The 25,898-nt window shown below is 40.6% G+C and overlaps 3 protein-coding genes across 3 annotated transcripts; 2 read left to right on the top strand and 1 right to left on the bottom strand.

Annotated features, from left to right (window-relative positions):
- Nucleotides 1-2,711: 2,711 nt before the first annotated feature.
- Nucleotides 2,712-25,364, top strand: LOC145914027 (transmembrane protein 237-like). Its single transcript, XM_083001803.1, has 9 exons — nt 2,712-2,835; nt 2,977-3,060; nt 3,282-3,466; nt 3,702-3,889; nt 4,164-4,294; nt 4,351-4,427; nt 5,628-5,748; nt 6,052-6,155; nt 24,958-25,364. Exons 1-9 carry the CDS (start codon nt 2,768-2,770, stop codon nt 24,984-24,986), a joined length of 987 nt encoding a protein of 328 aa, XP_082857929.1. The 5' UTR covers nt 2,712-2,767; the 3' UTR covers nt 24,987-25,364.
- LOC145913707 (gap junction beta-2 protein-like) lies at nt 7,772-15,490 on the top strand. Its single transcript, XM_083001454.1, has 8 exons — nt 7,772-8,380; nt 8,735-8,825; nt 9,605-9,712; nt 9,821-9,911; nt 12,960-13,137; nt 13,562-13,738; nt 13,900-14,102; nt 15,444-15,490. Exons 1-8 carry the CDS (start codon nt 8,229-8,231, stop codon nt 15,488-15,490), a joined length of 1,047 nt encoding a protein of 348 aa, XP_082857580.1. The 5' UTR covers nt 7,772-8,228.
- Nucleotides 16,689-24,565, bottom strand: LOC145913705 (uncharacterized). Its single transcript, XM_083001452.1, has 7 exons — nt 24,463-24,565; nt 21,965-22,046; nt 19,622-19,751; nt 19,115-19,258; nt 17,671-17,825; nt 17,245-17,408; nt 16,689-16,983 (listed from the first exon to the last, which is right to left on the bottom strand). The coding sequence occupies exons 1-7, from the start codon at nt 24,528-24,530 to the stop codon at nt 16,689-16,691; spliced, it is 1,038 nt and encodes a 345-aa protein (XP_082857578.1). The 5' UTR covers nt 24,531-24,565.
- Nucleotides 25,365-25,898: the final 534 nt, after the last annotated feature.

The following is a 25,898-nucleotide window of genomic DNA, read 5'->3' as shown; positions in this document are numbered from 1 at the left end:
AATTTTAAATAAAGTGCAAAAAGCTTGGCTGACATGTTGTTGTTATACATATTTCACTTCAAGTCGTTTATTAGCTGTTTTTTTCTCACTTTCCCTTCAATTCCAAAATACGATTTATACACAAGTTATATACACAAGTTAATGTGTGCCTGGCAATTGTCGGACTACATACGTTACCAAAATGGGCAAAAAAAACAATAAACTCCTGGTTATAATATTTTGCTGGGCGTTCATAACACGTTGACCCCATAATTATGGAAAGTGCCACATTGTATTTTCGATATCATGTTACAGGAATTACCACCATAACAACATTGTTTCCTTATAATTTCGAACTAAAAAGAGCAACAGGCGTCAAAAACGTGCCCTGAATCGGAGCGGCGCGTAAAAATACGCGTTGAAGCGTAAAAATATGCACTTTGCCGGGAGAGATATGCAAATATTAAGGTCGTATTTTTATGGAATGCTGTCCCGATTTCCAAAATATGAGCATGTCGTGGTTTTGCCTCGTTCAAATGCCAACCTTGTCCCAGAGGCGCGAGGCGCAAGCAGAAGCCAAACACAATGGGCCAATAGCCGAAGTGACGTAGGCTACGTCATCGCAGCCGTCGAGATACAATCGGGCTCAACGCACGCTTTCGCTGTCTCGAAATGGAAAGCGATCAACGACCGATATAAACGCGGCTAAATGTGGGGAAGAGCACTCTCACTCTGCTCCTTCCTCGCTCATTTCTGTTGCGTCACAACGTATCGACCCGTTGCGCGACGCTCTGGTAACGACCGAGCAGCCATGAAACATCACGTCCAAATGTAACTATTGATTTTGGGCATTTTCACCTGGTTGCGTGCCATTTTCGCCGTGTTATTTATACCGCATACGACCCCGGTTTTGTAAGCCGTGAAATTAAACGTGGTCACGCGTTGACTTGGTCACTCCGCCCATTCGTGCCCCTGCTATGTGCCCCCTTGCCACCCCTATAAGCCTAAGAACGAACTCAAACTATCACTTTAGTAGCCTGACACTGCTGCAGTGACGCGCATGCGAGCCAATGTAATGGACGGATAAAATAAGACGCTGTCAATTATAATCTGAGTGTAAAGAAGGTATTTTGTCAAAACTTTACCGCAGGTGGCCCACACCGGTACGCGTGGTCAGAACTTGGATAAAAACAGCATTTACAGGCAATTGAGACTGTATTGGCAGCTGTAGTCTGTGAATCAGCTATAAGGAAAGCGGCATGTATTGCCGGAAGAATAAAACAGCGATTGGTGTGGCAACGAGGTCCCGAAATTCTGTATTGGTGTACCATACGCACCCGAGACCTAAAAATGATGTAAGTGTTTTTGACGTACAGATGCGATCGTGTCGTATTCGGACGCAATCGTAAGCTGTATCCTGTTTTGACCTTATGGGCGCTTTAATATGCATTGCACGCGACGGTTAATCATGTCACGAAATAAACTTTCAGATGCATAATTTTATATTTCAACGCGTTTTACGTTTTCGACTTCGTGGAAGATTACGGACACCGATGTTCGAAAAAGACACATGAAGGCCACTGGTTAAATTTGGAAGGAATCACAGCCCGTCATGACAATAACGAACGCGTTATTAATTATCTGACGCATATATAAATGTGTTAGTGATTGAGGGTTTTTGTCTAATTTTAGAGTTTCCTTTTCGGAATTTAACGTTGCGAAATAAATTAATCTAGATTGGCAAAATCGTTTTGTCAAGTCAGCCCTAATTGCTCCAAAAATATTTCTAAACAGATTTGATATGCATCTGGGAAAATTTTGTGCTATTGCCCCCCGAGTGTCATAGCCTATTTGGTTATACTAAATATAGACAAATACAATAATTGTTTTCGTAACCCAAGCTTTGATTGTGCATGTGGTTAAACTGCACGACTAAAAAATTTGAAATATTCTCTCTATAATTAGCTTCTATCTTTTCACGTAGGATAAATTTCCGTAACCGCAGGTTTTTTGAAACATAAAATACTATGGTTTTACGATTTTAAGCAGACACGTCCTTTTTCGTTTTACAGATTTGAAAAACGTAATAACAATTTTAATCCTTTCCCCAAATTTGAAAACAACTTAACCTCAATGAAGGAACCACACTTTGTATGTACAAACCGCTTGAAATAATACGGATAGTTTGTTTGGAGATACTTTTGGCTTCGTGTTGTGATAAATATTTCAATGAAAGTTGCTTAACTTGCAAAATGTATTGTTTTTTTTGTTCTGTTCTGGTAACATTGATAACACAGCAGGACTGTTCCACCTTTTGAATGGGATCGACCCAGTCGTAAATTGGTAATGCTTGTAACGTTGCTGTCCTTTCCAAATTTGTTTAAATCTGTAACAAACTTTGTACGCGCCTGTCAAAACTCTTTGTGTACTTGTGTTGTTGGCGCAAAATCTGCAAATTTACTAAATGTTTGAGTGTAGTTCAGGTTTGGAAAGTTGCCCTTTTTGACCGAAACTTCTTTGCTGTAGTACTGGTACTGTGGTACATAAAGATGACCAATCGCTGTTGCATAACATTGCTGCTTGCTTATTCTCATCTGTAAGTTTGTGTCTCTGTGGAATAGAAATAGGACAGTGTAAGTTTGGCAAAAAGTAAAAAAATAATACTGAATTTGGGGAGACATTAAGCTATTGAATGTGACATGGTTACAAAATATATTATATGATAATATTTTAGGAGTAAAGGATATAACAGTAGTGAACTATTGCACTTTTATTGATAAAACCAATTATGGAAACTGTTGCAAGACCCCTACCAAGAAGACAGTTACCCCCTTTAGATTCACCCGCTACTCCAAGGTATTTGTATATACATGTTATATATGTTTATCCAATTGGTAAAACTTGGTGTTGCTGTTGATAATTTCAATCCAGATGTATTTCAGTGTAAAAACGTTATATGTGCATAGTGAATTGATCACACCAATATAACATTTCTAGTGAATCTGCTGGTGTTGAAGTTCCACAAACACAGACAAGTGAACAACGACCCAAAAGAAGACAACGTCGACGGAAACCAGCAAGGTATTAAAATGACTTTAGTTGCCTTGGTTATTTTATATTGTAATTTTAAATGTAATTGTGTGCCACACAACAAAGAAAACAGTGGATTTCAGGAAGAAAATACTAAACGTTGTTACATGATTTTAGTGGGTTTTATTAAAAAGATGGGTGACGTTGGTAGTTGGTAACATTGATATGTAATGTTCACAAATATTAATGACAAATCACAATGTCTGTAACAGGGACCAATCACAGGAGGTTTCACAAGTTATTTCAAATGGAAATGCAATCACAAACATTCTAAGTGACGAAGATGTGGTGCCTGTGGATAAAATTGATGACATGGTTTCTATGACAACACTTCCAGGTGTTGCCAAGCACAATGGAACAAGCCTTCCACAGGACAAGGTCTATGTTCAGACCAATTGTAAGTGTTAAGTGTTGCTTGAACAAGACTGAGCTACCAGACCAACATTAGTGAAACCATTTCCGAAGTTGTGATATGTTTCAAAGTTACATAATGAACAGATTTTTTTTCAATGCAGTGGCCACTATTTAATTTAAAACGTTACTATGGCTTTATTAGTTTGTCAAGTGTCAATTTTAATGTTCAATTAGGTTGCTTAACTTTGCATCTTTAAACGCAACAAACTTATTTACAGCTGGTTTTACAAGCCATACTAAAGACTGGTTGGAGGCAAGGCAGGTTTCCACAGCAAAAACTATGCAAGACAATGCAGATCAAATTGTTGTACAGAGGTCATCTGAAGTTGCCCTTAGCTTCCACAGAGGTTTCCTGTTTTTTACCTTGCTTCTACATGGAATATTAGGTGGCCTGGCTGTTTGGGAGGTAATTAATTGTTGCTTAAGTGGCTTTTTTTGTGTACTGCAAATTGATATTTCTTGTTGTGCTAAGATGTTCTTGAAATCTATGTTAAAGAACTAAAAACTATTAATAACCTGCATAAAATGTGCACCATACACTCAAAAAGTTACACCATATAAATATGTATTTTAATTAAATTTTGTTTACATTATGAGTAGGTCCTATGTGGCTCATTACACATTTAAAACATACGCAAATCCTATATTTAGGACCATCTCATTTATTTTTTTATGTTTAGGTTGTTGTTGCTTTCATTCTCAATGCCCAAGGCAGTACTGAGTTTATGAGATTATATGAAAGCATTGCATTTCCACTGCAAACTGCATTCTATATTGGCACAGTCCTATGTTTTATTTCTGCTATGGACAGGTATGTGTTAAAAGCACCAATTCAAAGCCCACTGTACTTTTATGATCACCTTTTAGATTCAACTTTGCAAAATATGGAAGAGATTTCTTCTCCAAACTGTTTCATATTGATGGGAAGGCTTGGATGGTTTTAAGTAAGTAGTTTACTTTAACTTATACAAGTACATCAATCAATGATCATAATCCTACTATGACAAGTTTTAAAAACAGATTATATATACAATTGATCCAGCCCCTATCATTGTTTTGTTATTAATATGCATGACATAGTTTGGAGAAAACTTTGGTTACAATGACTTATCCCTTAAAATACCAGTCCGTGGTACAGTAAAGGTTGCAGCCCCTGGTTTGAAACATTTTAATGTCCCTGCACACAAAATATTTTTGATGACATTAAAGCTGGGTTCGATGGCCCATCAGTTTTTGTCACATGGACTCAGACGCCCTAAAACAACAGTTAGACATTCAAAATTAAATTGTCTGCCCTTGTAGAATATACCCAAGCCACTCTTTCCGGTTTAGGTGCGGTACTTATGTATTTATTAGTGGAACTTTCATTTTGTCGAACTTTGGCTATCGAATGTACAAACATATTTAAGAAACCCATTGCAGTTTGAGTGATTCCTCAGGCCAACAAAATATTAGTGTAGAAGGGCGTTACACGATTTCCTAAACTTCTGACGCAAAAACGCAGTGAGTTTAAATATAGCTGTGAATCTACGTCGCAGGAAATTAACATGACGTTTCAGGAAACATTCGGGATCCTGTACCAGAACCTGAAAATTAATTCAATGCGTGTGTAAGCCCGAAAGCGAAATTTTGATGGAAATGTAAATTCAATTGTTTCAAGCGGTTGTGACGTAACAAGGCTTTGTGTCAGAAAAAGGAGAGTGACGTGACTGACGTCACCACGTTCTAAATAGATCTTTGTCCTATGCAGGTTTTCGTGGAAACAAAGTGAAATATCGACGCAAACGTAAGAGCGATTTCGGGCCTAATCTGGTCCCATTTTCCATTTTCGAACCTATTGTAAAAGTTGATCATACTCTCTTGTCACGTTCACAGCTGACAGAGACGTTTCAAAAGTTTTTTTGCACGTTTGGCTGAAACCATATTAGTCGTTCGCCCTATTATGATGTAAGGATTTTAGTTAGCGGCATTACATCGTACTAAAATAAGTTTTTTCTTTTCTGTGGTGCCCATGTGTGGCGAAATATATTGAGACATTTTATTCTGACACATAAGAAACATCCATTAAATCACATTGCACATGATTTGATGTTTCAAAAAAAGTTTAAAAAGGTCAATGTTATAATCCCGATATATTTGCCTAGTGTATTTCATCTCCATGATGTTCAACATCGGTCTGACAGGCCTTGATCAGTGGTTAGCGACGGCCAACACACCCGCAAACTCGACGCTTACCTCCGCATTTTTGACTGCGGATCTTAACAAGTAAGTGTAAGGACTTATAAAACTTTCCGTATACTCGTCAATGTCTGAAAGTGTGCGTTTGATTTTAGCCCTAATGTTTGCACTTGTTCTGTGATTGTTGTTTTTAGAATACTAATGATGCCGTATAAGGCAAAATATACATATTCTTTAAAGTATTCATATTGGATGATTGTGAAATAATCTAGGTCAGTCCTAGTAATCACTTTTTGCAAGACTTTGAGTGCCAAGACCCCCAAGACCAATCGAAGTTGTCAGTGGAAGATCAATGCTTTGTATACAAACATATAACGTATTTATTTACAGCTCGATCACCAAGTGGCATGCCATCAACGTTATTCGAGCACTTTTTGCTGTAATCGGTTGGGCGATGATTGCTTTGCATCCGGAAGCCGACAATACATCTCATGGTGAGGTTTTCTCTGCTTTAGATTGAAAATGTCGTTGCTTCCTGCAAAGCCTTCAGGTCACATGCGAATGTGACGACATGATTAGTATTTATTTATTGAAGAAATTAAATGATTAGTATTGATTTTTCATCAAGTTTATTTTGTGTAATTCGTTGAGCGCTATGGTCGAAGCAGAGTTGGAGAAGTGTAAATTACATATTGTTTTTCTCAGTATCTGTTACATAATATTGCTAAGTGTGAAAGCAAAATAAGCAGGTCAGATTGTTTATTGACCAACGATTGATATTAGGACCTGAAAGTTTCCGTTTTTGTACTCCACATTTCCTCTAAACATATTCTGGGTTGGCGGGGTTTCCCCGATAAGCAGGGTTAACCCTTACCCCATCAGCCATACACTAACCTCAATCCTAAGCCTGACAACGTACGGGAGAATCCTAAGCCTTTTTGTTCCCACTTAAAAAATGGATTTTTTTTTGATTTTTTTTGTGTGTGAGGGTGGTTGTGTACGTAATTCTTCTGTTTCGTAAGAAAATCAGTAACGATTGGATAACCCCTCCAATAGGGGGAAATTCATTTTATTCCTCTAATTGATTTAAATCGATGTTGAAATGCCAACACGCTCGTGCTGCATCCATAAAACCGTACAAAATTCGATGCAAATCTGCTTTCCGAAATGTGTAAATGATTTCTCCGTTTTATTTTAACGTTAAAAATATCTGTTGCAAAATGGCGTGCGGTTGTGACCGAAAATGAAAGTCTGATTACGCAGTAACGTCATACCACCTCCACGTGCGCCTATACATCAAAGGTTAAGGTTGATTTTATTTGACTTGAAAGTGCAGCAGTAGCTCAGGTGGAAAGTGTTCCTCGTCACAAACTAACGCACAGAGCTACGAATATTGATTCATGCGGGGTCGAAGGTTTGTGGGCCACCCCCATTATATGCATACTGGCATTAAAGGATTCCTAAAGGCCAGGCCATGTACATTGTTTTCTCAATCGAGTGATTTTCCATGCTGTAACACGGGGTCAGAATACGGGGGGGATTTGTAGTATTTCTCCGATTTGAATACCAACGTCGGCGAGGGACAAGACTGGAACCTACAACCGCCCGATCCTGCTATCATCGACCGCGAAACTCTGTTTGTGACGTCGAGGCTCTTGTCAATGAGCAGTTCTATTTAAATGCCATCAGCGCGTCGATTCCGTTGTTTGCGCTCTACCTATTGTATTAGGCTTTGCGTCCAAAATCACACCCGATTTGGTTACAGCGTCATTGTATTGCCCACGTTTCCGGCTAATTCTGAATGAGGTTTTGTAAAATTTTGTGACGTCGTCGGCGGGTATTTCTGGATTGTGTGGTTTCTACTGGCGACAGTGATCGTTAATGCCTGTTTAATGATTAAATTGTCGCTTGGTTGCCATGGGTTTCGCTTCACCGTAGCTTGTGGCGTACTGCGCGAATTACAAACCGCGTTCTCTTGACAACAGCGCCGCTGGGAGGACGGTTGCCATGCCTACCGATGAAAATGAGGTTTTGGGAGATTTTCTCATTAAATTTTGTGACGTCTTGCTTTCGTTTTTGTCTCCAACGCAGCAGGTGGAACAAACGGGACGGGAACTGATAAGAATCGTGAAAATCTCACGATATTCCTCTGTTTCACCAACTGTACACGTTGTTGTGCTTGTGACGTAACAAAAGTTATTATCTGTCTCATTGCATTTTTTAAACTTCTTTCCTCGGGAAAGGTTGCGACTGGGCGGAAATGTTTTGCGTAACATGTGGAACAAATGACCGTGACCGAATAAAGTTTGCGAAACACTGCTCAGACTCGAAGTGTTACCCAACTAAAAGCATTTAAATTGAACGCATCGCGTAGGGTTCGTACATCGTAGGAAATATTCATATTACCACGGGAAAATTGCTTTTTGTATCAAGTTTAAATCAAGGACACCTCCAATTATGATGTAATAGCCACTATGGCGCACATCCTTTGTGACGTAACGAACAGCTGGCGACGATAATGCGAAAAGCAGACAGCATGCGCTTCATTGAGGGGAACACGACAACGTATGCGACAATGGAAAGGTTTCATTCGTCGCAAATCGGCACTCGGGCCATTCGTCAAAATGTCTTGGAAATATCTGGACGACGTGCTGTTGAAACTGAGCAAGAATTCGACTCTGCTTGGAAAATATTGGGTCGCAACTCTTCTGCTTCTGAGGTAACGTACAAGTTTGCATTTTTCTTTATATACTCACGTCGTCTAAAACCAAAAGATTGTCTTGTCCCATTCAAGTCGTTTCGACCCTTTTAAAGCGAAACGATATAGTGCAGTAGTTTCTTCACAGGCAACAGCAGCAGGGACCCAAGCTATACTACGTCAGCTACAAAGTAAGCATTTAGAAAAATGTGACGCAGAAAAGTTTAGTCTTGAAAATCTCTAGTCGAGCTAAAGGCATACATGACATAGTGAAAGCAGCGAGCAGGTTATGAAGATATGTGATGTCGAACACAGTGACAGTGTGATTTTAATTGCTTGCCGAAGGCTACACGTAACCCCCTTTCTCTACCCAAGGTTGATCGTTCTCACTGTATTCGGGGAAAACGTTTGGAGCGACGAGCAGCGCGAATTCACGTGCAACACGAAACAGCCGGGATGTGAGAACGTAAGTTGAAAGGAAAATTCTACTACACCGGGTCACGAAGTTTTTTCCAAACTTGACCCACATATAAGTCTGTGTAAAACAGAAATCTGTTCGAATTTTAATTGTTATACGTGAACAGGGCAACTACCTGTTATTTTTGGTTATATATTTGAGTTGAAATACTACCCGAAATCGTCACTTTAATATTCGCACAGATTTCTATGTCACATAGGCTTATTTGTGGATCAAGTGTGGAAAAAACTTTGTGACCCGGCGTAAAAGTATCTTCCAAGTTGAAAAGCTCCTACTCTAACGGGGATTACCCTCGCTCACTCAACCGTGAACGCCGCTTCTGTTTTCACCCGTCATGCTTCGCTGCTTTCGAAAATCCAACCGTGTTGCTTTGGGCGGGTCAAGGGATTTCAGAAATATTAACTTCTTTCGGAGTTGGGTTTAAAATTTGTAAGCGTGGTTGAATGTTCAACGATTGAGTGTGTATGATTCCTAATATGCGTTAACAATGCTAAACGTGTCACAGAGCTTTGATTAATTTCATCACCAGAAATTTGCCCAGCTAAACATAACCATCTGCATCCGTTGCAATTTGGCGTGAATTCTAACTTGTCTAAACTCTGCCCCCAAAACAAAATAAGTTGCGTCTTAGCGGTTTATTAACACCCACGCTGCAGGCTAACCAAACAGCAGAGCGGCCAAACCTTTCGAAACCCGCCCACGCGCGCTCTCCAAAATTAGCAGGTCGATTTTCGTGCAATCACCGTTGTTTTCTCATTGTTGTTTAGGTGTGCTTCAATAACTTCGCTCCAGTTTCGAATGTACGAATGTGGGGTTTGCAGATTTTGTCCGTATCGGTACCCGGTGCCTTGTACTTTGTCTACGTCATGCACGTGGTAAGGTAACCAGTGATCCGCGATGGCGCGGTGTCGCTTTTCTGTGTTGTAACAAGGTTAGTTGGCTTCGCGCGTGGCCGCTAAGGAATGTTTTTTTCTATTTCTAAGGTTTCCAAAAAGAAGACGAGCGTAGATGGTGGGACAGCTGATGAGAAATGCTCTACACGGGCCAAAGAGGACTCCACAGTAAACCACAGAGGTAAAACCCTTTCCCCAAGGCCTGTGTATTTTTGTTGCTGGAACGGGGTGTTGATGCAGCGTACCGTAAAGAATGTATATTTAAAAAGCTGTGCTTATATTTGGCACATCGCACCGAAAATGCACCGTCAAATCGTTACGGTACACCGGCCCTGAATTAACGGGCCCGCGATTGCATATATTTTGTTTGTTTGTTTTTGTGTCGAATGCAAAAGCTTGCCAGTTCATGAAGTCTAGCGTTTAATGAATTTCGACACAGCTGGAAAAGCACCTCATAAAATAGAATATTGAGCTGCCATCTGTCAAGATTGGCACTGTAGGTCTGTGCATCCAGTGTGATTGAAAGACACACCCCATATAATGAATAGCCACTATGGTACACATCTTTCGTGATACATGCTCAGCACTTGGTGTTTTGCACCTGATCATACCTTTGTTATAGCGGAATCAGTTATTTCATAACCCCATTTAATGCGGACCCGCAGTTAAAAAAAAACGCCGAAATCCCACGCGTAATTTCCTCCAGATTGTCACCTTTTTCGCGGATTTATTTTCTCGTTTCTCAATACCTGGAAAAGGTCGAAACGGCCTAAACTGCCCCGCATTTAACTCGAGTGCCACAAATCGCCTTGTTTTGTGAAAAATTTTATTAACCCGCATTGCCAATCCGCTTGCGTCTCGAATTTCGACGCATCCTGGACGTTTCAGGTCGCGAAGCTTTTTCTCCTAAGCCATGAACACGACGTGTGGTTGTGGGCGCTACCCTTGCAAGGGAATACACCCGACTTCATAATTAGATTTTTTAAGAAAAGCCAAAATGGGATCTATTCTGTTGTGCCCGTTATACACGGTATATATAGAGGCGATTATTTAAAGGCAATTTCTAGTAAAGTTAAACGGGCCTCGTCTCTATATAGAACGGCTTAGAGTCGGATTCATGCAGGGTTTCTTCATAACGTAATTATGCCAGATTACTCAAATTGCCAAACCAATAAAAAAAATTTAAATCTGCAACACTGCACCAACTTTTAAGTAAGAAAGGAAATTTAGTGCAGATTCAAATAAACTTGTTTATGGACTTAACAAAGTGAACGTTTCTAATAACTTATTGCAACACAGTTTCTTCGTGTTGTGTTCTCCCGGAAATGGCTAAAGCCAGTGATGTCATTTATTGCGTAACATATTTTTCCAAAACAAAGTGAACATCTTCAGCCATAAGAGCCGCCTTTGCTTGTCTGCAATGCTTTGAGTGCGATGCCAGTGATGCGTATCGTCTACATGAGGGAGTGGCCAACTTTGTGCAACAACCTTCATCACTTTCAATTATTCCCGCAAAAAAATCGTTAGTTTTTGCCAGAAGAGCTGGCCTCAGATTTATGGAAAAACCATTCCTTTACGCTGGGTAAAATACGCATAAGTTACAAGAAAGTTAAAAATGAAGCAGCCAATCGTACTTACCAATTTTAACGAGTTGCGTGCCTCCTTATCCGCATGCTTGCAAGCTCAACAAAACTCGGTGATCCACAACGTCAGTTACGCATCATTAATTCCATGCCCTTTGTACCGTCTTCGAAACAGGGAATTACCCTGAAAAGCAAAAAAGTGTATCTATTTGCTGGGATCGCAGTTTAAAATAACATGCAAGCGTTCAAAGCAGCAATGCAGAACCTTAGAGCTGTGGGATTGGGAAATTCGAACTCCACCAAACAGTGCAACTTGGTTTGACGGCTATGCACCGAAAGCGGTTTTGTGTAAACAAGCGAATTCCCCGACTCCGAGATCCAAGAAGACTTCCACCGGCCTTCTGAGATTGCCGACGTAAAAATGTTAGATAACTGTTTGGCCCACGGTATTGCTTTAGTTGGTTGCGAGTAAACTTACAGCGTTTTAAGATAAACTCTATGTTTCAATACTCAGGCAATTCAAACTTTTTGTTCGCCGACCCCATTTTGAAAAAGAAATTTGTGTGTGACCCCAACAAGCAACAGTGGAAACGCGAAAAATACTTCGTTGCCTCAAATGCTAATTTGTTTAGAGGCGCCTGAATTATACTTGGCCAAATGAAGTGAGCTCGCGGTATATAGTTTGAGAATCCCTGATTCAAACTATTGCAACCGCAGGACAAACTGTAATTCCCAATAGCAACACGACTGGCATAAAGTTGTTGCAACCGAAACGGCCAAGGCCACCTACCATTTACAGCTACGTAGTGTCTCACTCTTCAACGCATTCAAACCCCTTTCTTCGGGTGCGCAATCGGCAAGGAGGGAAAATGTAGAAAGTTTTGACCTCCTCCTCCACTTTTCCGACCCCAAAGCGGGTGGGCTTTGAAAATGAATCGCTTAATTTGGCTGAGTCAGCGACAAGGTCTCGCAAATTCCTCTTGCGTTCCTATTAAGTTCACAATACCGGTTTAAATGACAATCAAACCTGTTGTTGTTTGTTTAGTGTAGCGAGCCGGAGCAAGCAACAAAATCGCTCCTTTCGCGTGCAGTCGCATTTTCGCACGCGTCGCCATTGTCGCGTGCAGTTAGGAATCTCTCAATGTATTTTGTAACTTGCCCCTGCGGAAAGTACCCGGTCTGTTTTGGTGTCAAACGGCTTTTCGGCGTCGGATGTGTCGCCCCGGAATGCGTTGGATTCGGAGAAAACCGCCACACGCTTTCCCAGGCAACTGATGGCTATTTAGAGTATGTTGCCTTTGACTATTTTTAAGGGTTTTAAAATGAGTCGAATATCGGGATTTTTGCTGACCTGAGTAAAATGTTAAATTTCTTTTGAAATAGGAATACGACGCAGGGGTTTTAAGTTCAAACTGACGAACACCGTAACTTACAGTAGCTTGCGAAAGAAAACTATGGTCAGTATTTGGAAAAAACAAAAGTCCACATATTGCATGCGTTCGGCGACACACGCTAAACCAGGACCGACCGGCAATTTCGCTCTCAATTTGAAGTGGAAGTTGCCGTCAACGGAAGCGTCTGAATAAAATGTAGTTCTTTTAAATCTGTTTATCTTTTTAATCGGAACAGATTACTTTTTCTCGCAGGCAAAGTGTCACGTGACGCGCATGCGCGGTGGAAGCTGCTAACCGGTCACGTGATCCCGCCGGACGTGCGCAGATCACGTGCTCGACTCATTTGGCGATTCTACCTGATGCAGATATTTGTGCGCGTCGTGCTTGAGTGCGTTTTCGTCATGCTCCAGTTCACAAGCTATCTCTACAGGTGACGTAATAATATTGTATCGGGGGACTTACGGGGTTTTGCAGGGCGCGCTGTGCCCCAGTTGCAACTTTCTGCAATTGCCCATTGGGTTTGGTAAACCTGGCTTGTACACCCGTGGATTTGTGCCCTTCTTCTTTAACATGCCCAAACCTACCAGTGCCAACCGATTAAACGATCATAAATTATGTTTAATTAACGATTGCCAACTGCGTAATACACAGAGATGTCCTTGTTACGGCTAAAATAGCTAACTACCAAGTTCTTATTTTCCGTTCAAGAGGAAAGTTAGTTAATAACCTACCGAAAGAAACTGGTTGGAGAATCTGCATAATTTCAGCCTTTCATCGCCATCTTTAATTTCAGTTTAGTTTAAAACACTTGTGAAACGCCAGAATACTTTTCTAATCCGTAAACACCGCTGCAGGTGGACGGTTCCGGAGGTGTTCCACTGTAGCGAGTGGCCTTGTCCCCACACAGTCGATTGTTTCGTAAGCCGGCCCCGCGAGAAAACGGTCTTCTTCCGCTACATGTACGCTGTATCCGGCTTTTCCATATTGCTCAGTCTAGCTGAACTTCTTCACATTGCCTGGATTGGCGCCAGGTTGGTGTGACGTCATGAAAAAATACGTCAGTAAAAAAGTGGCGTGAATGTGCTACAGAAGAAAATTGCTGTTTTGTGGTTTGTGACAAAAACCATGTATGTGACTTCATATGTGATATTTTGTGACGTCATTGTGATGACGCCACGTTTTGTTTTACCAGACGATCATGCGCCGTCGATCGTTGCCAAGACAACGCCGTCGACCAATCTTCTTCTGTTTCTGTTTGCCAATCTGAGAAATGGAAGTCCAAAAACGAAGTGCCTAATATATTTGTGACATCATGCTCTGACGAGACGGCCAGTGACGCAGCGGTTGCGTCATCCTCTTCTTACCCGCCAAGTGATTACGTTGACATGAGGCCTAGTAATTTTCACACTTATTTGTAAAAGCTTGAATTTCTTTTTCTGTCGTTTGTTTAAATAAAATATATTTACTCAATTCTGACTGATATTTTATTACTGGACACAAAGTGAACATTTCAAATTGTCTGTCACAGTAAAATCTCAAATACTGTGCGATATTTTTACATAGGTCATTCAAAAATTGATCTAATGATTAAAGTGTGTGTTTAATATTTCATTCGAAACCGCACAACTACCGGTGGTGTTTATATTTAAAAATTATCACACACCGGCGATAAGTTTAGAACAAACTCTATGACATCCTTCTATAAATAACTAAACAGTGTGCTTGAAACCTAGACCGCAAACCAATTCGCATTTTGACATCATTTTACGGCCATCGCCCTTCCAAAGCCTAAGCTGGCGTTTTTCGAAGGGTGTGGAGGCCGTGCGTACGCCAAATATTATGGTTTATGGCAGTTGCATTAAGCGAGCGTAACATGCGGGTATATTTAGCCGGATTGGCCTAGATCGTGATGTGCTTTTCAATGGGTTGATGATGTCGACAGTGAAAGGATTTCGCCGCGTTGTTGTTTTCTGTGCTGTGTCGTCGACGCGGCTATTATAGGAAGTTGATGCTACCACCCTGCCTTGGTCAGGGGCTAATTTTGTTACGTATTCCGTGTTCGCGGTTTTCTTACGTGGGTACTGTTGATTTTAGAGATTTTAGTGCTTTATTAGCTAGTTTTTGGTTATCTTAAGTTGTATTTTTTTTACCTGTAAACCTTTTTATCTAACGATATATTTAAACCATAAACGATATTTATAAACCACACGATAACTGGAAAGTTTTTGTACAGAAATTGAGTTTTTTGCACCATTTTGGATTTAGGCGGTGCCCATTTATTCCTGTGTGAATTGCAGGTTTCAGAAAAACTCCGATTTTTTACGAAATTTAGACAATTTTGCTGTCGCCCGAAGATGCCTACCCATAGTTTTTACTTTCTCCCATTTTCCCCGAATTCTGCCTCGTCACCGTTGTCATAGATTTGGGAATTCAATTTTTGTGAATGGACCCTGTAGAGGGGAGTTCCCGAAGCGTGGCGTTGGTCGAGGTAAAATTTATTGCCATTCGGAAGTGACAAACCCTTACAAAATCATGAGGCTTTCATGTGAATATGTCTTTCGCTTCCGTTTGAGCTATTTTGGTGGTACGTTTGTGATGTCACAATGTTGTTGTTATACGTGTTGCGGTTTTGGGTATGACGGTTTTTGCCAAGTAAGCCTAGTGTCGTAATAACTTAAAACTGGTCGTTCTTATGTTACCTAAACCGTGGTAGTTTAAAATGTTGTTTCTTCACAGAATTTGCGGTCCCTCTTCGGAAGTGTTATGATAGCAGCGACACCTAACGGTTTACTCTCTGTTTTGTCGGTAATATTCTGAAAATACCTTTACACGATCGATTTTACGTGATTAGGCCATCACTGACGATTGTTAACCCAGTCCTTTTCACACAACATTAACGACGTTTTTTTAGACATTTTTAAAAATCTTGCGTTAAAAACAAATCGGGAACGACTTTAAAGTCGCGATTTTTCCTCGACGATCAAAGATGTTTCGAAGCTAACTTTGTAAACCTCCAACGTGGGCAGGATATTGTGAAGTGTGTCGGATGCAAATATGAACCATCACCTAATGTGTGCAAACCACAGCGACCATATCTTCAACCTGTCTCGTAATTACATGAAGTCCTCTGGTTACCTCTGGTTATCTTTCGCCAAATGGATTTTCCAAGTTTAAGTCCTCATTTCCGACTGTTTTCTATACTTCAGCAAATTGTGAACATTAGATACATTTGCGGTAACTTATGCATTTTTATTTACCACGGGAATATGTTTGGGGCATGTTATCACTACCAGTGGTAGAAATCTTAAATTCCCCCCCGGTTATTCACGTTGTCTGTAACAACATGCTAACAGATTGCGATCACGTTTATTGTTTAACGCGAGTTGTGTTGTTCACGAAGTTTGGGTCAATAACCATTCTGTACTTTAACATAAATCCTAAAGTTTTGTGACATGGACGGTGGATGGATTGAAAACGTCTCGCCTTGCAACAATAAACACCAGACGAAAAGGGTATTTTTCAAATTACTTTTTTGGCACCCAAGTTATGTTTTTGCAAAGGGTCACGAACGAAAAAATGCATTACTTTATATTATATACCAGGGTGAAACAACAACTCAGTTTCGGGCAATTGTGTTTGGAGCGAGTGATTGTTGTTTAAAAATACTTGGTTTCGCCTGCGCTAAAGCGGACCAGATGGTGATGACAAAACTCCTTTTATACTGAGATTTTTGCGTCCAATACGTCACCCCATATCTACGATGGAGGAATGTGGAGAAGTCCCATGTGAAGTCCCTTCCATGCAACGCTGAATCTAAGGAACTCAGTAATTCGGGGGCTGATGAGGGGTTTTCCAGACCAAGTTTGTTTGCCATATCAGATACGGAGGTTTTGCACGCAACAATAAATATTTCCCGCGGCGCAGCTCTCGATCGCCTCGTGCGGTGTGTTCAAATCTTTCTGCAGCCCACCTGTGGGCGCCTTAGCTCTTTTTTCTTTTGTAAACAGGTTTCGGCACAATTAGGCGGGTGTGGTCCCTTGCGGGTCTCCGGGGTCTACGTTGTGAGGTTGGTGAGGCGTGAGTCAGTCTCACCACCGGCACTGTTTTCGTGACGTCACCGCAGCTTCGAGTGCTTTGAGGCGGCGGCGGTCGAGTTTGGTGACGTTCGGGCAACGTCACTGTGACGACAAGTCTTTCTTCATCAGTGACGTGATCGTCCACCGTTCTAATGTTGTAGGTTGCGGCTTCTTGCTCCTTCCGGCGAATTTCACCAACTCTGTTCGTAGTCACGATAAAATAGTTTCAAACAAGCGATAAGTTGACGGACAAAGCATCTCGAGCAACTTAAAAAACTATGTTGTTCGTTTCGTCGGTTCAGAAAAATAGTTCAAATACGGAATGTACTTTTGAAATTTAAGCATTAGGAATCCGGTTTAGGCGTTTGTCATTTTTCCGCTATATTTGCTTAAAAATTCCGTCTGGCGCTGTTAGAGAATCGTAGTTTCTTATTGATTACTGTTGTCGCTGGATCACTTACTTGCTGGGATAGTTGACTACGAAAAGTGCGCTGTGCATGTTATAAGCCCTCGAAGCGAGGTGGTACATAGCACCGGCTTCTGCGCTTCTGTCCTTCTGCTTAAGCTTAAAAGCACGTGTTATCTTTGTCTCCACCCATTGCAACAACTCGGCCGCTGCGCTCCTCTGCAAAACAATTGGCGGGATTAGCGCTCTCGTGATTGGTTGGGGCAATCACGTGGCTTCGTATGTTTTCTGCGATTGGTTTTGGTGATCACGTGGCTGTTACATGTTTTTTAAATGGTTACAAAGAATGCGACGTTTAGCGGAAATATCTTGCACAAAGAATCACGAAAAAAAGCTTTGAAAACTTTGCACAAATTACAATTCAAATATTCAGCGATCTACTGTGACGTCATAATTGATTGCCACAAAATTTCCCACGTACCTTTCTTTCCCATTGCAGTTCCTCAACTTCGCCTTTACTTAACGTACATTTTGCCACGTTTCTAATCACAGTGGCAGTTTCCTTCATACCGCAGAAGCTCGCCCATTGGTCAGCTCGCATGCCACGCCCCCAGTCACGCTTCAGTGCATCCGCCCCTTGAATTCATAACAGGACGATTTATATAAGGTTCGATTATCAGAAAACATAGTGTTATGACAAGTCGGGTCCGGTTGGATTCGAACACGTCCCTCGGCATTTGATAAAAATCGTTTTACTTAATTGTGCAACCAGACCTATTTAGAGTAAAGATACCAAAAAGAGCAAGGCACCAATATAATGCGGCGTTTTTGGAAAGTATTTCGGTCCCTGAATAGCTGCGTTGTTCGGCCTGCTTGAGAAAGACGTGCCGTTATTTATAGATAGGTTATTGCGTGTGAACAAGAGGTCGTCTGCATTATGCATTATACCTCATGGGACTTTGTGCCCAACAAAAACCCTGGTAGACAACGTCCACCTAACAATCTATTTCTGTACAAATGGCTGCTTACGTAATTTCTCCCCAAAACCAGGCAAATTGCAAATTTGCACTTAAAACATGAATGCTGTAATAACATTTCAAGACAATTTTTAATTTTGCTGAAATATTTGTGATGGCATTTTTCCACAGAAGTAATGCCATGCTTACGCATAGCAAGGCGGGATCGCCCCACTGCTCAGGCCCTTTATATATGGCGATCACAGCTCCAATATTCTGATCATAAGGTTCACAGGCTTCGCAGCCAAGGCATTGATAGCCAGCTTGGCTGCAATGCTTTGGCTGCGAAGCCTGTGAACCTTATGGCATTTTTGCAGTTGCAAATAAATTAATGTGACTGGGATGCATCAGTCAGGGATTGTTGCATTATTTTTTTTCGAATAACCCGTCCTGGCGCAATTAAACGTAAATCTTTATTTAGTCGTTAAGAGCGTTGTCAATCACAAGTGGCACTGATGAAATCTGATACGGAGGACACGCAAAATCATGTGGCGTTCCTTAGTTTTTTTTCAACGATAAAGCGAAAATATTGTCCACATCGCACTGTGTGTTTTTCTTTTATCCGTGGAATTGACGTCGCAACTTTCTTCTTGTGTTTCTGCCCCAATGCATAATTAATCAATGTGGGAACATTTTGCCGAGTTAATGGAAGTGTTTCCTAATTCCTGTTGTGTTTGTGTACTACGACCAATAGTTCAACAGCAGCGCCCAAAGCACTAGAAACTCCAGGTTCCGTCATGAAATATTTGATTTTTTAAGAGCCCCCAATCATCTTTTTACTCTCAAGTCCGTATTTTATTCCACTAGGGGGGTGGAACCCACTTTGAGAACCACTGTTTTGAAATCTAAGGATTTATCAAGAAATCCGCGTATTAAGCCGCGTATAGAATATAACTTAAACGAACTTACCGCCGACTAGAAGGAGTCTCGAACAATTCGACCTCCCATGTAGGGCAGCTTTCATCAGGGAAGTAAATCCCGAACAGTTTTGTGCGTTCACGTCCGCTTCTCCATGCATGTGGAACAGAAAGAAACGGACGATCTCGTCAAAACCTTAATGATTTTCTTAAGTTACGACAGGTTCTTGATTTAAGCAGTTAACAACGATCATTGGGTGTAGAGGATTATGGCAAGGTTGGATAGGAACTTGGTCTCAATGTCCATCGTGTTTGGTCGTGAAAATTAGATACTTGACCTCTAAGAAAGCCAAAAGTAACCCCGAATCTTGCAATTAATGTCAACATTTTTGAGGACTTTAATAGAATGTGGTGTCATAACCGTCGTGCTTGGACCATAATGTAAGCAAAAACTTGTGGATCGTGAGTTCGAATCTCGTCGGCAGCCGTATTCATAATAAATAACATGACTGCAGTGGTTTTATTGCAAAAAATTACTGAACTATTCGCAGGGACTTACCCGCCTGTGACGCCATCATAAGCGGCGTATTTCCCTCTTTGTCGGGAAAGTTGACGTCGACTGACCCTGATTGGACGAGAGCTTTTACGACTGCAATATTTCCGGTTGAACAAGCGAGACTGAGACCAGACTGAAACGAAATTATATTTATCTGATTTGTACTGGGATAATGTTGGACTTCTACGTGTAGTTTTCTCATGCAAACGTGCTTGCTTCTAAGTTACCGAAAAATGAGTACTAGAAGTGGCCTAGGTTATTGCACAATTTTCCAAGACTTCTAATCGTTTTATGCTTGTTGTGTTTAGAATATACCGACGATGCGCACAGGTAGAAATATACATATTCTCACTATTAGATATCTTGAACGATTGTGCCATAACCTAGGTCAGTACTAGTAGTGATTTTTTAGAAAAATTTTAGTTCAACAATCCCAAGACCAAACGAAGTTGTCAGTGGAATATTTCTGCTTTGTCTAAATGCTTTTACAAAAAAGTGATTAGTAGTGGTATTGGGCGGTGTTAGACGGACCAGTGCGGCTATAAAAAAGTTGCACACGAATTTATTCTCCGAAAAATTTCATCATATACGAACTAAATCGGGTAAAGATTCTGAAACATATTCAATTTCGGCCTCAAAATGCAGCTTATTTTTGGTTCGGACCGGTGTACCCCTGGGGCATGGCAAAAACTTTTGGTGAGTAAACCAAAACCATTTATTTTGAATAATTCCAATTCATCACATTTGCACTCTGATCATGATTTTGCTCTAAAAACGCAATATAAAAACACACTGAAAACTATTTCCCGCCAAATCTACTGCCGACAATCTCATTCACTCGGACTTTCTTCCTTCAATATTTCAATTTCACGATGAAACTTTGCGTTGGCGGCAAGGTTGGACTCGGACTCTCGCCTATCTCCCCACAAGAGGTCGATGTCGCTGTTTCATTGATAATTTATCGAGTTTACAATTTACTTCATAACTTGGTAGTGGCTATTTGCATGATATTACTGGTATTATAGGCTCGTCTTGCAATATCAGATTTAGAATGTCAATAAATCGCATCTTTTGAACCAGGGTCGACAACCACTCCCTAGCTGCTGACTGTCAGATTTTTCGACTCCTGTACTGTTTATAATGTTGTTAAACCTTGCGAATTTGGAACTTTTTATCAAATTATTTGATTATTTTTTCAACATTTTTTTGGTACTTTGCACTATGTCGCAACAGCAACCGTCGAGCCATCTTTAAAATGTAAAGATGCTGCGGGCCTAAATAATTTGCTGTGCGGGCCCTTTTTTTAAAACATATAGCTTTCGTATAACGTTCTAAGATATGATTTCCAAGAGTTGAGTCGAATCCCATTTTAAGCTAACCCCCTGTTGTGGTTTAAAATCTCAACAGCAAACATCAATTACGTTGTGTAAGTATTATGACGTCACACTCGGTTAGTGTAGCCAATGTCTCCCACTTTCCGTGTGATGTCAATTTACCACCTTTGCCAACGTTATGTGGGTGCGGCAAAATAACACATCAATTTTTCATTGGTCAGGTTTGAGATTTCGTCAATAAATAGATTACAGTAGCTAAGTTTTATGGATTTTTAATAAGGTTTTACGTAACGGAACAACTGCTTCTGTCATAAGAAATCGATGGCAATTGCATTTACTTGTAGCTGTGTTCTGGATGCGTAATAATATACAGTTACCACTATCGGCGTACGCAGTACCTTGCATAGTTTGTGTCCAGACGAGGAGATTGACGTTTACTTCCAATAATTTTTTTTCTAGATTGCTAAAGGGCTGTAAGGTCATGTACGTCTTTTGTGTATGGTAATTAGCCATTATACGTAATATCGCAGTTTCGTTCGATTTTGCAGTTGCCCTGTTAATTGCATTTGATTCTTTGATCTGTCGTAATTAGTTTTGAAGTACTTTCCTGTTATTTGCGTATCGTAGTGTTTCCCAACCGGTGGTACGCGTACCACTAGTGGCAAGCGACCGCATTCCAGGTGGTACGCGAGCACCTTTCCGTAAGTTGCGAATATAGTGCAAATTGAAAAAATTGTAAGTGATCTCAAAATGTTCGTTACTTCATCCCCTAGGTTACTTTGTAACACTCAACTAGGTGGTACGCGTCGAAATTGTTTTACCTCCAAGTGATACGCAATCAAAAAAAGTTGTGAATCACTGCATGGCGTAACGGTTAATCAACAAAAGCAAAAGACGTACATGACCTTTCAGCCTTACATCAGCAATCTAGAAAGGATTTTGAAGTACAACACCTATATAACAAGCAAATGAAGAGGCGCACGTGTTCACTAAACTGAAACGGTTTACCCACCTGTCCATTCTTGTCACACGCGTTGGCAAGATTGGGGAGGGAAAACCGAAGCAAAGAACGAATCCCCATCTCGTTGCCATTCCTGCAAACAACATTTAAACTCATTATGAAATGTGCCGTATCAGTCTTATGTGTGCAACTGAATTGTTCTGCTTTGGCACTCTTTGAGAAGACTGACTTTTATATTATAAAGTACACGAGCTTTTGCGTGTAACCTTTGCTTCATCAGGCGTAAATGACGCAAAGTGATACAAAAACAGGCGCAAATTCGGGAAAAGAAAAAAACATTACTGTTTAAATTTTTACTGAGGATGCAAGGAGCGCCGGCGCGTCCATTAGGTGAACTACAGGCAACCACCTGTAAAGACGAACAGGGTTAAGCGGCCTTGTCTGGTTTTGTAAAAAGCTTCCGACTTTTGTACTAAAAATTGCACATCGGGATTACCTTTCCGATTGTTGCGGTTAAAAAACCTGCTATCTGTTATAGTAATTAAGTAAACAGCAGTTTGGATGACAGAAAGTGATGCATACGTTGGCTCCTTAATTTTTTTCGTTTGCACGCGTCTGTCGTTATTTTTTTCTACCAAAAGCAACATCATCGATTAGGTTTGCGCGTTGTGCAAAAAATAATAACGCTTTACGGGAAAACACAATTGCAAACTCCAATCATCAACGAAAATAACCGACGCCCCGCGTGTAGTTTGTTTATTTACGACTCCGCCTAATGCGGCGCTTGGCGTCACAAGCTCCCCTTTGTTACGTCAACGGACCTTGACTCCTGACCCCGACGACACAAAGTCGATTCCTCCGTGCAAAGTGAAGCGTGCGTTTTTAATCTCGAAAACAGTCGTTGTTGACATTGACCGTGGAGTCAAACGGGGAGTCGTTTTAATCACTAACACCATGGAAAAATAAATACAGGCGTAGAGAGAACAGGCCAGGTCACATGTTGGAGAATGGGCGTGTTGGTCATTGGTTAGTGAATTCTTGTAATGTATTGATTAAAAACACAACGTTGCCAGCTCAATATTGTTTGCGGTTTTGAATCCAGTATGTTGAAAAAACACAATGTTCAAAGTCATGTCTCCCATGGAGTATGAAAACTAGCAAACTGCGACTCATACAAACCGAATCTGGACCTTTGGGTCATTTATTCTGGCCCACCATCAGGGGTTTGAATAAATTAATGTCGCTTGAGAACACGGTTCCTACTGCACTATAGTATAAAGTTAGCGCACATTTTTTGCCTTCAGGTGTCAACGCAGTCCATAAACTGTTTCGTAAACAAAATTCATCCCATTTAAAGACGCATGCTTGTTGGCCGCCTGTCAAATTTTTAATAATTTCTCCCTTTAAGTTGAAAAATTGCCCACCATTGCTGTGGGATGATGATACTTGACTCGTTTAACATAGCATAGCTATGTCTTCAGTTTTTGACTGGTTCTATGGCCAGCATAACCGTAACATCCTACGCCCCACAAGCCTTTTACTGCTTGGCACTTACGCAAATGAAGTGCCAGGCTACGAGTGTGTTATCACCATTACAAATCTTCGCGATGTAAGCCCTGTGGAACACCCGCGCGTCGCTGTGAAGGTCATTATCTGGCGTCGTAGGTCATAAAGACAAGCCTGGAATTGATTGCGTTGCTGCCCCTTTCTATTATGCATGGGTTGCGGCAAACTGTGAGATTTTGTAAAGATCCCGCTATTCACATGGGAAGTGCAGTGTAACAAACCTCCTAACTTGAAGCATTTTAAATCTTTGCACACGATACCTTACAGACTAAATTAATATTTAAACTTTAATCATTGTCTTAGGAGGCTTTCTGACATTATTCTGAGGTTTGTTCTGAGTTTTTTTTTGTAGAATATTATTTGCAAAACGTAGATGCCTCCGATTTTGTCGCAGCGGTTGCATATACATAAAGTAATTCCGTGTTTCAGGAACAATTGAAAAGACTTTCAGAAGAATATTTAAACCAGTTGTTTTTATTCATTTTTGTGCCCATGCCCCACTTCTGTCGTAAAAAATATCTTAGTCCCCACCAGAATCAGACGATCTCGATGAGACAGAAATTAGTAATCCTTACTCCTTAATATGTCTCTGCTGGTATAAACTATAAATCAAAATCATTTATGTTACCGTTGTTGGGCCCTAAAACTAAACACACGTTTACAAAAAAAGCGGCTTCCGTTGTATTCATGAGAACTTTGCGGATGTTTTGCCTTGTTCACAATTTCAATAGGTTTTGTTCTAAAAGGTTTCACGAGTGCCTCGTATATGACCGTTAATAACGATAACATTTGACAGCTCTTTCTGTATTAAATACGGTTGTAGCTCCGTGCAAAGCGTAACCTTGGACAAGGCATGTCTGGTGTGCCACCTAATACTAAAACTGGCAGTTGTATTAAGTTGTGCGCTTTTTGATTCTCGGCCTTGATTCTTGTAAAGCGAAACTATAACAAAAGTGGTGTGAATAAGCATTCTTTGTACTTACTTGCACTCGGAAAGAAACACATTGGTTGATTCTTGCATCAAGTCGTGGAGATTTTCTGCGGCTAACATCTCCTTAAAATCCACATCCTCGCATTCACCACTTTCATCCGCCATGCCTAAAAAGTCTATTACCCTTACTACCTTATACGTAGTCCAGATAGGGCACTTTATAGACTCAGATTTATGGTCTTGTGTTCAATTTGTGACTGTATCTGCCTCTCTCCGTGCATCCACAAAAATATCTGGTCGATCGACGGTGCAGATTACCAAGCCATCTGTTGGCTGCCTTTTTTGCTCGCTCATGCATGCAGTCATTAAAACGTCATAATGCAGCTTAGAGGTTCGTTGAGCGTTCATTCTAGTTTCAATTGTATTGCTCAGCAACACCAAATCAGTTGCCCAATGACTGCACCTTCGTGTTGTTTTTTATGACTTTTAGATCGCCCAATCGGTGTGGGCATCTGTTTGCTAACAACAAATATTTTATGTGTTGCAGAAATTTTCGAAAGCGACAGTGAGACGTAGATCCTGCGCTCGCTCATCCGATTATCAGATAACACTTTCATTAGAAGATCAGGACACAATATAAGCTTTTACAATTACAACTACCATATGTTACCCTAGGTTTGTTGGCAACGAGTGTGGCGAATTCCGGCCGTATTTTTGTACCACGTGCACAGATTTTTACATTTTTTACAAATGTATTTCATTCGTTGAATAAACATTATTATTTGTAATATGACTTCAAAAACTGAAATACTGGGATCTAACCAAAACTGCAGATGCCAACCCAGCGATCACTGTAACTTTCGTAATCACACTAAAAAAGCAGTAGCTTTATATTACAGGATTAGCCTTGCTTTTTATCGGGGGTATATATTTCGCCCCTTGGGCATCTTCAGTTCCTTACGGTAAACACAATAAAATGATTTCAAAAACGTCTGAAAAACAACAAAGAAAGGGCTTCTTAACTGTTGTTGTTTTTCAGACGTTTTTAAAATCATTTTAATTGTAAGGAACTAAACGTGCCCATGGGGCGAAATATATATTCCTGATCACAAGCCAGCCTGATCCTGTAGTAAAAAGTTTTTTGGTATTTGTAACGTGAGTATGTGAAAAGTAGAATTTGCCAATGAAAACAGTTTCTTCACAAAATATACATCATTATTCCAGCAACACTTCTTTTGCGTGAAACAAGTGGAAACTTCAAAGTTAATTTCGAAATATTAAACAACCCGATGTCAAAACGTTTTCATATTTTGAAAATACATTTCGCTTTGATAAGCATCTTCAGTTCTCATACAAATGGAGTAGAAAGTATAGTTGTAGATGCGACAGTATAAGTACAACGTTTCTCTTTGTATGAACTCCGTGACCTTACTTTTAACCAGACGTGTGCAGAAATAGTTGTACTTGCCATCCCTAATAACGTCCACA

The sequence above is a fragment of the Ascidia mentula genome, chromosome 9 (genome assembly GCF_947561715.1).
Source record: "Ascidia mentula chromosome 9, kaAscMent1.1, whole genome shotgun sequence".
Classification (NCBI taxonomy): Eukaryota; Metazoa; Chordata; class Ascidiacea; order Phlebobranchia; family Ascidiidae; genus Ascidia; species Ascidia mentula.
The sequence above is the reverse complement of the archived record's forward strand: the minus strand, read 5'-3'. Positions and strand labels throughout refer to the sequence as shown.